Source organism: Orbicella franksi, chromosome 3, assembly GCF_964199315.1.
Source record: "Orbicella franksi chromosome 3, jaOrbFran1.1, whole genome shotgun sequence".
Classification (NCBI taxonomy): Eukaryota; Metazoa; Cnidaria; class Anthozoa; order Scleractinia; family Merulinidae; genus Orbicella; species Orbicella franksi.
Window position 1 is genome coordinate 27,763,139 of NC_138147.1, and position 14,925 is coordinate 27,778,063.

The 14,925-nt window shown below is 38.7% G+C and overlaps 1 protein-coding gene across 1 annotated transcript; it reads right to left on the reverse strand.

Moving 5' to 3' along the window:
* Positions 1-1,190: 1,190 nt before the first annotated feature.
* On the reverse strand, positions 1,191-2,132 carry LOC145483160 (putative G-protein coupled receptor 45). Its single transcript, XM_081461752.1, has one exon. It carries the CDS (start codon positions 2,130-2,132, stop codon positions 1,191-1,193), a length of 942 nt encoding a protein of 313 aa, XP_081317878.1.
* Between the last annotated feature and the right edge of the window lie 12,793 nt (positions 2,133-14,925).

Consider the following 14,925-nt stretch of genomic DNA (forward strand, 5'->3'; position numbering starts at 1 on the left):
ATATAAATAATAATATACATAACAATAAATATACATAAAAAACGGGATTTTTTTCTGGCTAATCTAACAACTTCAGTTTACTCGATGAAAATGACTAATTAAAAGTCCATTTTTCTCTCTCTCTATTTTGAATAACATCCCACGCGAAATAAACATTTATGCCAAGAAATACGAGCCTTGCTAACGAGGAAGTCTTAACCTTTTTTCCGTTTTACCTGAAAATGATTAAATTTGTCGCAAAAATATTTCTGTTTTCCATTACAAAAACTTTATCGCCATTTTTCTGCAACACATTTATCTCATCTTTGGTCTAATATGCCATTTAATTATATAAAGTCTAACAGTCGAGCTTAGTTCAATAAATAATAATAAATGCTTCAATAAATAACGCTTCAAAGACGGAAGAGCTGCCTTGAAAGAAAGATGTTTGCAAAAGATTCCACTACATCACGCTGAGCACGATTTGAGAAGTTTGACAAGAATACCCGCCACGCTAAACTCAATTAAATTTTCAAATGCTAATCCGACATAAGTTAAATTACTCAATAAAGCGTAGCTTCAAAATTCTATGTTCATTATAAATTACTGCTAGTGCTTCACTTAAAAGCACATTCCACCTGTCGATTTTAATTTTAGTATGGTATTAGTTAACCCATTTTGCCCTCGCAGCTGCAGAAACATGACACATTTATTACAAACTCTGAACTTAAGGCGGTTATTATAAAATTTAGTGCACAATTTGTGTGTCATTTCGTAAACGACTTTTCGTGTCCTTTTAACTCACCCATCTCATAAAAGCTCCGCGCTTTCTGCCAGTGTTATGAGCGAAAAACACTTCAAAACCCTCTTACTGTTTAACTTATATTTAATAACTGTATTTTGTCAAGAGTCTAATCTCGTTTTACTATGCGTGATGTAGTCCTCTCGAAGAAATATGGCAATTTATTGTTTTTCATCTTTATTCACCGTTGCATTGTAAACTTACAATTTAGAACAATTTTTATATTTCTTTACAACAATGATGAAAACTTTCTCGATGGCTATCTTATTGCTGGAAAAAAACATTTCATACTAATATATCAAAGTGAATAAGCACCACTTTTAATGTTAGGCAATGGTTACGAGAACTTCTAAAATCTTACTGATAAACGTACGGCATTTACGCTTTCCACCGTATTGGTCTACTAGAGCTAACTTGTAAGACAATGGCAAACCACTTGTCTGATTGTGTCCTTCGCTGCTTGTCTAACTTCATCTAGCTTCCAACAGTAAAGAATTGGGTTTAAAGACGAGTTGAAGAAAATTAAAGTGATTGTATAAATCCTAGAGTGATAAACAGATACAGATAGTCCACTCTTTGCCCTCAAAGCAGTCACTACACCATGAGGTAGATAACTACCGACCAGCGTCAGTTGCAACCATATTGCAGTGGAAACAGCCTTTTTGTATCGTGCTATGTTCAGTTGATTTATCTGGTTTGGTTGTTGAACATTCTGGCTGTGAATCTGAGTGTTATGATGATAGAGGGTGAGGAAAATCTTTGTGTAAGAGAAGGTGGAGATTATAAGATATAGAGGTATACCTATGGTTCCATACCATAAGGTTATCAGAGGATTCCAAAACCACATTGTTGAAAAGACAGCGGCAATAAACCAAGAGGTAATAACGATCAGGTAGGTACGCTTTAAAGTTACAACTTGTCTGTATCTCAGTCCCAATAACAGAGCGAGAAGTCTGTCCACGCTTATTGCAGTCAGAGTTGCGACCGACACTCCACACAAAATATAACTTGTTATAAAACTTGCCGCCGATAGGTGAGGACAAATATTCCAATGTTCATTCACCACAGACATCCAAAAGGCAACAGAGAGAGGCTCTGCAATTAGACCAACACAGAGATCAGTTGTTGCAAGACTGCGAAGCAATAGTTTGGACGGCGGATAAAGTGAAGACTCCTTGTGAAGAGCAATTAGGATCAGAGCATTCCCAAGAAATGCGGTAACGGACAGGAAAGAATTTAAAACTGAAATAAATGTCAACGGGCCGTGTAATCCAGCAGTTAATTCTGCGGAACACAGGAGTTGTTCAAATGTTTTCTGCTGTCCAGCTGCAGTAAAGTTTGCTGCTGCCATTTAGCTGAGATGATATGGCTGTTTGTAGGACTTGGTATCGAAACTATCACTGCTGAAACGTTTCAGTGTAGAAAGTTACAAAAAGACTTCACAACTGACGAATAATTTAAACTATTTTTATAATGCCTTTTTCAAGTTTGCTTGACATGTTGAATTTGGAAAGACAAATAAATCTAGCGGGTGGCCAATTAGCTGATTAAATAAATAAAGATAAAGTAAAAATTATACAGAGAACATCGTTTAACTATGTCTTAAACTTCGGGAAATATTTCGCAAATTCTGAAAAATTCTTCCCGTTATTCTAAATTATAATTTTTCCCTCCATCACGCATGAAACTAATTGTTAGTCATGTTAGTCATATTGTTTACAAGAATAGTGTCTGAAACAGTGCGGGTGGCAATGTATCACACATTTTAAAACGGGAATAGTGTGAATTTTAGTTTTTTTTCTTCAGATCGGCCATTATGTGGATGTAGCAAAAGTGATTTATCTCAGGTTTCGAGTTGTTTTCCTAGAGACTAATTTTCGATGTATTTCAGTCCTAGATGAGAACTAATGTCACCTGCTCATTCATGGATTGCTCAAATCCGTGACGTTTCAAGCTTTTCCGATACATGGGACTGTAAAATCTACATCTACTCGTGCTTTTGAAAATGAAAAGGTCATCTACACACCGTCAGCGAGAGAAACAACATATGTAAACTGCACATTCTGGAGAAAATAACAATCAAAATTCATGCTGTTCCAACGTTTGGGAGAAGTTTAGGGTAGATTATTATATTGCTGCCGCTACACTCTGGCCATCCATTCGTGTTTGTCATTTCAAGGGAGTGTTCACATAGTGCTAACCTCTTAACTTTCTTTCAGGGTTATTATTTATTTTAATTATGTTGTCGCCGATGTATTCATCGTTGAATTTTTTTACTCTATTTTCCATTGTCATGTCTATTCATTTGTATTCTGAATAAACCCTTATTGTATTGCATTGCATTGTATTATATTCTATACCATGCCATAGGAAAAACAGCCAATCAGAACACAGGAATGGCGTTGTATTTTCGACAGTAATACATAGATTTAGCCAAGCCTACAAGCGGAGCTCCTGATTAGAAAAATTAACCATAAATGAAAAGAGGATTTTTCTCCTGGATCAGAAACTCAAAGAATAATGAATTGTCAGCATGTGGTTTCACTATTTTTTTCTAGTTACATTTTAACAAACCATACCTAATGAGTGTAACCAAGATTGTAGAAATTACGTACACAATATATAAGGGACTTTGCAAGAGACGATTGCGCAAGGAATATGTCGGAAAAAAAGTCGACAACGCGTCAGGGTTTAATTTGCTCCGAAATTTTGCCTTTGCATGTACGCCCTCACTCTCCTCCAGAGTAATAACCTGGCTTGAGCCCTCGATCTAATCGAAAAGACAGTACCTGGTAGGCGGTCACCTGAAAAAAAAAGCGCGACCTCTTGACCTGAGCCCACAACATGGTCACGTGATACTGGTCTGTGGATACCAGGTTTTGACAGCTGTCAATTAATCATAACATGGATGTCCAATATCAATGATGTACCTATGGTAACGATGCTACTATCTCATTTTTGGCGCACGGCCGTACGTACGTAGGGACAGTCACGTGACAACCAAAAATTTTTCAGATCGATGGGTTACCAAACTTTCGAAGGTATGGGTCTCCGCTTGCGCGCCTTCGGCGAGCAGGAGCTCCGCTATTACATACAACTTTCCCATCGTGCGCCGCGCGTATAAAGCAGTGATTGTGTGTTGACCAATAGTTATGCAACGCTGTCACGTGGTATGCCATGGAAGTAAACAAACAAAATATCTACAATACGAAAATAAAACACCATATATTTATACACCAGATACAACTACGCTTTTTTAGAACTGGTAAATAAGCGCGCGAGCCAAAACAGGCAACCAAATTTATGCACGAAGTCCTAGCAGACAGCCTTGATGAACAGAGAATGTGTGCATATCCTGTTATTGAACAAGCGTTGCTAAATTTGGCTGTTATATTCAAATTAACAACTGCATTTCCCTCTTTGAACACTTTGCAGTTAATTAGGGAAGGTGGGTGGTCAATTGAATATCAATTGGATCGATAGAGTGTTTTCACTGACGTGATGAAATTTGCATATTGTCATGACAACCGACTTCATCCGCCATATTGGTGTACGATCGCAAAATGCGTACTACCCGTGCTAACCAACGGTGAACACCTGGGACATTCTGTACGACATTCTAGCGTTCTTAGCAAAGAAATTTAATTTTTGTCATCATGGTCCTTTGCCTCATTGTCGGATGTGGCAATAAAACGGGCAAGATACGGCCCACCCCCGAGAAAGTAAGTTTTTTTCGTGTTCCACGTGTTGTTGTTAACCAAGGAGAGTACATGGAAGAGTTGACTTTGGAGCGAAGAAGAAGTTGGATTTCTGCGATCAGCAGAGAGGCTTTAACCGACTCTATTTGAGAAAATGACCGGGTTTGCAGCAAGCATTTCCTGTCAGGAGAACCTGCTAAAGACTGGGATCGTTTTAATGTAGATTGGTTCCCTACTTTGTGTCTTGGGCATTCTAATAGTGATGTTGCCGGAAGGAATTACATGCTAGTTGTAATAATATGAAGGCCTTCATGTAGGGTAACTACGGGAAGGGACTACAGGTGTATCCAAGTGCTCAATGGAACTCAATTGTCCCTACAAAGATAAAAATATAAATTTCGGTTTCAAGTCAACAACTAATTCTTAGCATAGTATAATCCTGGTAGTTCATCAACAAGGCCATTGTCAGCACTATGTTTTTGTAATTGAAACAACTTGGGAAGATCCACAGTTGATTACATCTTTCTGTTTATTCCAAGATCAATACATGTAAGAGAAAGTGTTTGAGCCAAACTAGACAAAGTGTTTGACTTTGTTTCTAAAAGGAGCTTCATATATTAAGTCATTCAAATGTAGGAAACATTTGCAATAGACCATTCTTTAGGGAGTGATAAAGATGTACTCTCATTTTGCAGATATCAAATTGCACAGTTTGGGGAGGTATGCCATAGGCTAGGCAGATTGCAAAGGCAGCAGCAAATACCCCACAGTCACTGCCATTTTGCTGTTGCTGAACAGGAGCAACTTGAATGCCAGTAAAATTTGCCTGTCCAACAAGATTAATTACCTGATCTTCTACTTCACTATAAATGATGTTACGGTAAAGACTGTCATATAAATTCACTGTGCCATCTCCACACCCCACCGATGCTATACACACCCAGTGTTGTTCCCCAGTGTGTAAAATCTGAATAAATTCACCATTGACCTGATTAAAGTTTCTGCAGGGACCCAAAGTTGGTCTCTGCAGACCCTCAACTCCAGGGTTAATTTTTCTAAGACATACATGCACTGCATGAATGATATCACAATCAAGCCAGCCGTGGGGGGACAAAATCAGTTTGTTATGTTGTTCATTGAGCCTTGCTAGGGATGCTAACTTTTCAGTAAGGCCTGTTGAAATTCCAGTTATAATGACATCATCATCTGACTTGCACGCATGTAATTCACAGGGTTCGTACGGGTCCTGGAAAAGCTGGAAAGTCCTGGAATTTTATTGTGGCATTTTCCAGGACTGGAAAGTCCTGGAAAAGGGCTACTGGTCCTGGAAAGTTCTGGAAATCTGTTAAACTCAAGTTAAAAAAAAAAAACATGAAATGTATGGCAGACAGTAAGGAGAATTAACATTGAGATAATGCGAATGAAAGGGTTAACGTGACTTTTAGAGTCCTGGAAAAATCAATCTGAGTCCTGGAAAAGTCCTGGAAAAGTCCTGGAAATTTGTTTCTGAAAAAGAGTACGAACCCTTTGTAAAGAGTCCTTTGCTTCTTTAGCTTCCTTGGTATTTAGTTTGACTTTTCCCCCTGACTTACAACCCATACATTCCCATGTTGTAAGGGCATTGTTTTGCGTCCTTTTAAAGTTTAAGGAAGCCAAATGAAAAAACTGTCCGTTTTCACACAATGGGTTATGACATTTAAGGACTTTATCGGAAGGCAATGGCTTCTTATTGCACAAACATATGTAGTCCAGTTCAAGAGCTTCATCCAAATTTTCTTTTGTTTGTTTGCCTTTTGATTTCTTACTTCTGGCTCCAGCAGTTTTTTGGCACAGAGGACAAAACCACTTGTTGGGTACTTTTTGGACTTTCAAGCAGGTTAAGTGAAAAGAAGAAATGGGACATGCTTGGTTGCTGCATGTTACAATAGTATCAGTAGTATTCATCCTGCAAAAGCAGACAGAACTGAGACCAGATGATGGCTGAGACACGTTTCTTTTCTTGGTATACCACCTTCCAAGGATTTCTGGTAGAACACAATATCTCCAAAAGTAATTTAGTTTGGGAACAACAGAATTCCAGTGTCAGATATCTGGGAGAATTCTTTCACAGAAAAAAGCAATTTGTTCATTGAAACCACAAACAACAAAGTCACAGTAATTGTATCCAGTAGTGAATATTTGCTGTTGTGATTGGTAATAGTATGCATGTTCTTTTTTAAGACTTGTAGCTCCATTTTCTGACTTCAAACATGAGTTGGACTTCCCAGGGTAATCTTTGAGGTCTGTATCCTTCAAACAATAGGGGTACTTTACGGCACTGAAACGGGTGCGTAGGGAACTTCTTTGACGGCTGCTGGCATCAAACAGCCACATTTCACCTGTGTACATGACAGATTTTCGTTCACACGATTCCATGCTTCAATGCAGAAGAGGACGCTCGCAATATGCGAGCAGCACTCTCCTTGTCCTGCCATACATCCAACGCAGTGTGCGAAAAGAACAGTACCATTTTCCTCGGTTATAATTCACAATATTAATGTATCACATGGATAGTTCATTCTCTGCGAATGCCTGACTTTTCTGAGAACAATGTAGTTGTTTCCTATTTTGTGCCCTTTTACACAGCTCACAAACCCTGAAACGAGCTGATTAAATGCTCGCAAACTCCGAAAAGCTTGAAATTGATCCTTCCTGTAGTAGCTTGTCCCAAGCAGTAAAAATGATAGCAAATCCATGGATTTGACCCGTGGCAAACAGTCTGGATCATACGTTTTGTCTGGAATTAAAATGGGATCGATACCAACGCAAGAAATCTTTTCATAGTAATGTTTCTTCACGTGGGGATCGAGGTTGTTCGCATAATCGGTAAGGGGATTTGCCGCCATCTTGAAAAATATGGAACACCAACATGGCGACTCAAATTTCCCGCGAAATTTGTGACGTCATGTGAAAACGCTCTATTTGAGTCGGATGAAGGTGGCTCACCTCGATCTTTCGACCACCCACCTTCCTTAATTTAACCATTTTAAGATTCACAGCGTCAACCGTTTATACAAATGGCTCGGGTGATATAACTATTCCCGTTTTAAAATGTGTGATACATCGCCACCCGCACTGTTTCAGATACTATTCTTGTAACCAATATGACTAACAATTACTTCGATGCGTGATGGAGGGAGAAATTATAAATTAGAATGACTGGAAGAATTTTCAGAATTTGCGAAATATTTCCTGAAGTAAGACATAACCGTCAAAACCAATAGTTAAACAATGTTCTCTTTATAATTTTTATTTTATCTTTATTAATTATTTACTCAGCTAATTGACTACCCGCTAGATTTATTTGTCTTTCCAAATTCAGGTTTAAGCAAACTTGAAAAAGGCGTTATAAAAAGAGTTTAGATTATTCATCAGATGAGGAGCCCTTTTGTAACTTTTCTACACTGAAACGTTTTCACAGTGATAGCTAATCGATTCCAGCTGCTACAAACAGCCATATCATCCTACCAACTAAATGGCAGCAGCAAACTTTACTGGAGCTGAACAGCAAAAGACAATTGAACAACTCATGTGTTCCGCAGGACTAACTGCTTGACTACACGGCCAGTTGATACATATTTCAGTTTTAAACACTTTTCTGTCTGTTACTGCATTTCTTGGAAATGCTCTGATCCTAATAGCTCTCCACAAGGAGTCTTCACTTCATCCGGCGTCCAAACGCCTGCCTCGTTGCCTTGCAACAACTGATCTCTGTGTTGGTCTAATTACAGAACCTATTGGATGTCTGTGGTGTATGAACATTGGAATATTTGTCCTCACCTAATTGTGGCAAGTTTTGTAACAAGTTATATCTTGTGTGGAGTGTCGTTCGCAACTCTGACAGGACTAAGCGTGGACAGCCTTCTTTCCCTGTCGTTGGGACTGAGATACAGACAAGTTGTAACTTTAAAGCGAACCTACCTGATCGTTATTACCTCTTGTGCTACTAGCGCTGTCTTTTCAGCAATGTGGTTTTGGAATCCCCTGATAACCACATGGTATCGGGCACCATAGGTATACCTCTACATCTTATAATGTCCACCTTCTCTTACACAAAGATTTTCCTCACCCTCCGTCATCACAACACTCAGATTCACAGCCACAATGTTCCACAACCACACCAAACAAATCAACTGAACATAGCACGATACAAAAAGGCAGTTTCCACTGCAATATGGTTGCAACTGACGCTGGTCGCTTGTTATCTACCTCGTGGTGCAATGACTGCTTTGAGGGCTAAAAGTGGACTATCTGTATCTTTTTATCTCGCTAGGATTTATACAACCACTTTCATTTTCTTAAACTCGTCTTTAAACCCAATTCTTTACTGTTGGAAGCTAGGTGAAGTTAGAAGGACACAATAGGACCAGTGCTTTGCCATTGTTTTAAAAGTTAGTTCTTGTGGACCAATACGATGAACAGGGCTAATAATGTATTACGACTTAGATTTTAGAAGTCCTCGTAACCGTTGCCTAACATTAAAAGTGATGCTTACTCATTTTATTATATCAGAATGAAATACTTTCCCAGCAATAAGATAGCCATCGAGAAAGTTTTCATCATTGTTGTAAAGAAATATAAAAACTGTTCTAAAATGTAAGTTGACCATGCACCTGTGAATAAAGATGGAAAACAATAAATTGCCATCTTTCTTTGTGTGGACTACATCACGCATAATAAAAAGAGATTAGACTCTTGACAAAATACAGTTATGAAGTTAAACAGTAAGAAGGCTTTGATGCGATAAGGTTATTGGAATGGTGAACAGAGAGTATTTTTACGACAAATTTGATCATTTTCAACCAAAGTTTAAGACTTCCTTCTTAGTAAGGCTCATATTTCTTGGCATTAAGGTTTACTTGGCGTGGGAAGTTATTCGAAATAGAGGGAGGAAAAATTGACTTTTAATTAGTTATTTTTGTCGAGGAAACTGAAGTTGTTAAATAAGCAAAAAAAAGATTTACGAGCGATGAATTGAAATACACTTTTGTTGTTTCAAAACATTTTTTTAAGGCTGTCCACCCTAAGTTACGCTAGTCAGAATAGTATGAATTTTAATTGTTTTTTTCTTCAGATCGGCCATTTTGCGGATGTAGCAAGAATAATTTATCTCAGTTTGCGAGTTATTTATCTCGAGACGAATTTTTGATATATTTCAGTCCTAGATGAGAACTAATGTTACCTGCTCATTCATGGGCTGCTCGAAATCCGTGACGTTACTAGCTTTTCAGATACGTGGGGCCTTAAAAATCGATGAACGTCTACTCGTGCTTTTGGAAATGGAAAACGTCATCTGCACAATGTAAACGAGAGAAGCAACATATGTAAACTACACATTCTGGCGGTAATAACATTCAAAATGCATGCAATCCCAGAGTTTGGGAGAATGTTAGGGTGGGTGATTATATTGCTGCCGCTATTCTGCCTGTCCATTCGTGTTTTTTATTTCAAGCCAGTTTTCACGTAGCGCCAACCTCTTAAAGGCCAAATGAACAATAATTTAGAGCGACGAAATGTTAAAAAAAGAGAAAACTCCTGCGGAAATTTTTCTTGCTGAGCCGTGAATTAACTTAAAATTAACTGTGTTTTCAGGAAAAGCTAAGCAGCAGTGTTTGGAAAGATAATTTTTAATTTGTCAGTTTATGATAGCGATGACAACAGCTGGCTCACAGTTTGTTGAACTTAAGGTGGCTGGCAACAGTTTCCAGCATTTCTCAGCACTTCTGTTTCAATGGATGAATACTACCATATAGTTTAATTTATGATACAACCATGGCCTAAAAGACGGCTCTTTTTGAGGAAAACTGTTAAAAAGTAGGTTTGTTGGGCGGTGTTCTACTGTGACTGCAAAAATAATTTTAGTTGCGTGTAAAACTAGTGGCAACAGCTTCTTCTCTTGATTTATACAATCCATTAGAAGGAGTAGTTTTTACTTTAGTCGATAATTTCAAGGAAAGGCTCGCTATTTCATCGTTTATCCCCATTCTTATGAATAGCGAATACGTTTATTGGGTCGGTAACCAAGCAACCCAAATTAAAACGAACGAAGAAACATGTGCATGCCTTGTCGTGTAAACCTGAGCCGCGGATCGAAATAACGTGCTAGTACTGATACCAAATCATACAGACCCCTCAAGCTGGTAAGGAAACAACTGAGACAAGGAAGACAACCGAAATATCTACACCGTTAAAAATAAAACACCATAACACTATACACCAGATACAACCTTATTTCTGTAGGGGAAGATCGTCTATTACGTCCCAGGGTACGGGGAAAGGGGGGAGGGGAGAGTGGAGAGGGGGTGCTGGCACGGTGGTTTTCAAATAAGTGTAGTGTTTTAAAACTAAACCCACAAACTATTTTCAGATAAAAATTATACTCCCCTTCCAAAATCGTATTTTACAAATGTAACCCCCCTACTGACAAGGCCATAATTCTATCCTTCCGTCCTTACACATGCAGATTTTTTATCGTGTTTTTTTAATATCTCTTTTATCTTTTCTCTCGTTTATTGTTTGTATTATTTTCCATTGTTTTATGGCCGCATAAAATGGTTTCAGATGGCCTTTCTTCGCAGTTAAGCCGACATCATTGCTAAGTTCAGCCAAATCCTCGGTTCTCATTGCACGAAACTGATCAAGATCATCGTAGCCATTCTCAATGAATTTCACTGAATACTCCAGCAAGTTGATTTCTTTCAACCACACACTAATACCACAACGTATACTATCGTTCCCATTTCTTCGCATGATTTCTTCGTCCATATTCATCAACTGGAGCTCTTCACAATCCCTCAGTCTAAAGGATACCATTTGTTACTTGCTGGATTGCTGTGCGACCAGACTGCCACGGCCGACCGCGAAAACTAGACTGGGGTGGTGATTACTGATCGTCTGATACAGTGGGCTCATTAATCCGGTCAATATTTGCTCCCTGCTCGAGGAAATGTTTCTTCCTCCATTCCTACCTTCGCTTCAAGAACCGCCAGCGGCAAATTTTGTTTTATTTAATGGATTCTGCTATAAAACCTGTTAGACTATCGTTGCTGTGTCATAAATTTTGAAACCCCTCGTTTCTTCGGTTTCCCCCCCCCCCAAAGAGGCTTGTTTTAAAATTGTACCCCCCCCCCTGCAAAACCACCGGCCATCCCTGGGACGTAATAAACGTTAGGTCCCGTAGAACTAGTGAAGAAGCGCGCGAATCAAAGCATGCAACCCAGAAAAAATTTAAAATACGTGAGAAGACACAAGAAGCTGACATAATGTTCCAAGAACACGAAGCGAGAAAGAACAAAACAAAACACCAAATATTTTTTACTTCTTCTATCCAGCACATTTACCCACCAGTCCTAACAGAGAGCCTTGATAAACAAAGAGCGCGTGCATATACTGTTGGAGCAAGCATATTCTGAACCTGACCATTTTATTGGAATTCACGAGGGGATTTCCGTCTTCGATACAAGTTAAAGTTAACTTCCAACGTCAAATGGGTCGATTCTAGTCAGTCGAGGGTGACTCGCCTCGATCTTTCGATCGCCCACCATCGCTAATTTAAACAGCTGATGATTCATGGCATCCACCGTTTATACGAATGGCACGGATGAAAGTGACTACTTTGGGTGGTAAAACATAGGGTGAACAGCTCTCGAAAAAATGTTTTTTAAAAATATAGCATTTTTTATTCATCACTCGTGCATGTTTAAACCTAACGACTTCAGTTTTTTCTTTGGAAACTACTAATTGTAATAGTAGTTGTTTTTCCTCACGTTCTTTAGAATTAACTTCCATTAACAAATAGATTTCATGTTGCCGTGCGTCTGTTCAGTAATAGATTACAGACGACGTCAAAATGTGGGTAAGAACAAAAAAGTTGCACACGAGGCGATAGCCGAGTGTGTCACTAATGTTCTTACCACATTTTGACGTCTTCTGTGATCTATTACTCAACAGAAGCAAAGCAACATGGAATCTCTTTGTTTTATATAATAACGGAACAAACTACTACGCCTCTGTTTGTTTTTTTCAAAATCTTTTAAGATAACTCGAAAGACGGCCTTTGCCCACTTTGGCGAACACGAAAAAAGCCATTTGACGTAATCTATTTTCTATGCAAAATGAGGCAATCCCATTGGTTGCTATGCGTAGTAAAAAATTGTGACTGGTCTAGGAAAATTACACCACTGTCAAACTTGACTCGAGGGTCGCTTCTCGTGGAATAAAAACTTACGGCGAAAGCAGAGTTGAACTGCGGAATCTACAAATCTGAAAGAAAATGCTGGAAAATCATGATTCAAGTCACTTTTTGTCATCGAAGCAGCCCTGTGGGCCGAGAAGCTTGGATTTTGCCTTGAATACTGCAGTAGTTGATAAAATACGCTGGGAAAACTTGCGGTTGCGGTCAACTGGAGGCCATTCGATTCGAGGTTTGAGTGAAAGGAGCATTAGTGACGGCGGAAATTTGTGTCCTTTGTGGTTGAATCGGAGACACCTTAAAGCTGCGATACAGTTGGCCGTTAGCTGTAGCGAGCTATACTTTTCTCGCTGCTGTGCCCTGAAACGGACTGGGACATTCGTATCGGAAAGGAAGGTTTATGTGCTTATTTTAACTGATTTTAAGAAGTGATGTTTTTATGTTTCATTCCTGACATCAATCAGTGTGTCAACAATTATTTTGAGACCGAGAAAAGTTGAATTTTTTAAATAAATTAATTTCATAGACATTTTGTTTATTGGCTTTGTTAAATTCGAGATAAGGCAATAGTTCTCGGCTTACCAAGGCCAATTTTGAGCTCGGTTTAGTCTCGCTCAACAGTCTGACGACCGAGACTGCTCGAGTAATTTTTCTGAGTCATTTTCTAACAAAGAAACGGCTTTATCTTTCTTGTTCCTCCTTGTTTTACCTGTCCAATGCCTCGCAAGACTTTTTTGAACCTTATCTTTTGCCAATCACGTAAAATATTACATAAATTCTCAAACCTTTCCGCCATTTTAAAACACAGAGGGGAAAACTGTAATTTTTCTCCATAAAAAAGAAGTACTATTGAAATAGCCCTAATTGATTTGTGATTTTCGATTTTCAACCCTTAGGAAACTGTTTTGTCTCAAGGTTTTCCCAATACGGATATTTGTAGTTTTAGCTGCAGGGTGTGGACAGAGATCAAGAAGTACCACTGAGAGTTTTTTTTTTTTTGCAAAAGACCACGTTTGTGGTGGCTCTGAAAAGAGTCGTTTTGAATAGCTCCATAAAGAGCCGTTGTAAGATTTTCTTGAACTTTTCGTACGAGGAAGAATTAACAACCAATTCGGTGTCCGGGCGTTTCCATACAAACTCGTTTCTAGTCAATTTGATTCAAAAGTTTAAGGTACCCGGCAGCCTGAAATTATTATAGAATTTCCACGTTTAGAATTGCCAAACTGACTTCCCTTCAAATCGGGCTTGTTTCAGAGAAGAAGGTCAGCGTATTCAGCTAGCGGAAAAAGTTCCGGGACCTTATCCAGACAAACATGATTTTTCTCTTTCTGGGATAACATTCTTTCGATCGATCGCTGTCGTATGCGATGCGAAGATAAAAAGACTTTCATTGGGATATTTCTTCTAGTTAACTTTTGCTACGAAACGACTTCAGTCTGTATCGAATTGTGTGTCTGAATCGACTTTAGACGTGTATCGAATCGACTTCCAGTTGTATCGAACTGCGACTTAAATCGAAACGACTTTGTATAGAAACGACCGTAAAGCATTAACTGTTTCTTTTATATATTTCTGATTTTACTAGGCTGTCTATCGAGGTCATAGAGTACGCGAGTTTTCAAAACAACTATTTTTGGAATGATAACAGTTTCATTAGACGTGAGAATTCTGAATGTGTTCGTTTTACACTGTGCGATGTGAGTGCGTTTGAACAACACTCACGTTTTTCGGCATTGTGTAATTTTTTTCGGGCAATAAGGTCATCCCCCGCCCCCACCGCACGAAGTCCGAAGTTGCCCGTGCGCCTATGAGAATGCCAAATCACTAAGTTAACTCCAATTTCTGTGGAATTGTAAAAAATGGAAAAAGCTACTCTGTATCGATTACGAAAGATCTATATTGCCTAATTACCGACAGTATATATAGCCCTACTGACAGAAAGTGAATATTTCCAGGCTGCGTTTATTCTTTAAAAGGGCCTTCCGGGGATAAGGGATAAATGTTTCTTTTATTCCTTAAGGTCTCGCATTTTCTCCCTTGTTCCTCATCAACTGAATTTTAAAATTGTTGCCAAAATTTCCACAGAAAAGTTTGACTGACAAAGATAGAGAGAGAATGATCCCTTGTAAACAGTAAACAGAGTTGTTCCCTCAGAATGATCCAGAAAGGTATTTTGTTCCTGAAAGAAATGACTACGTTCACATGTTCTCAGGGAA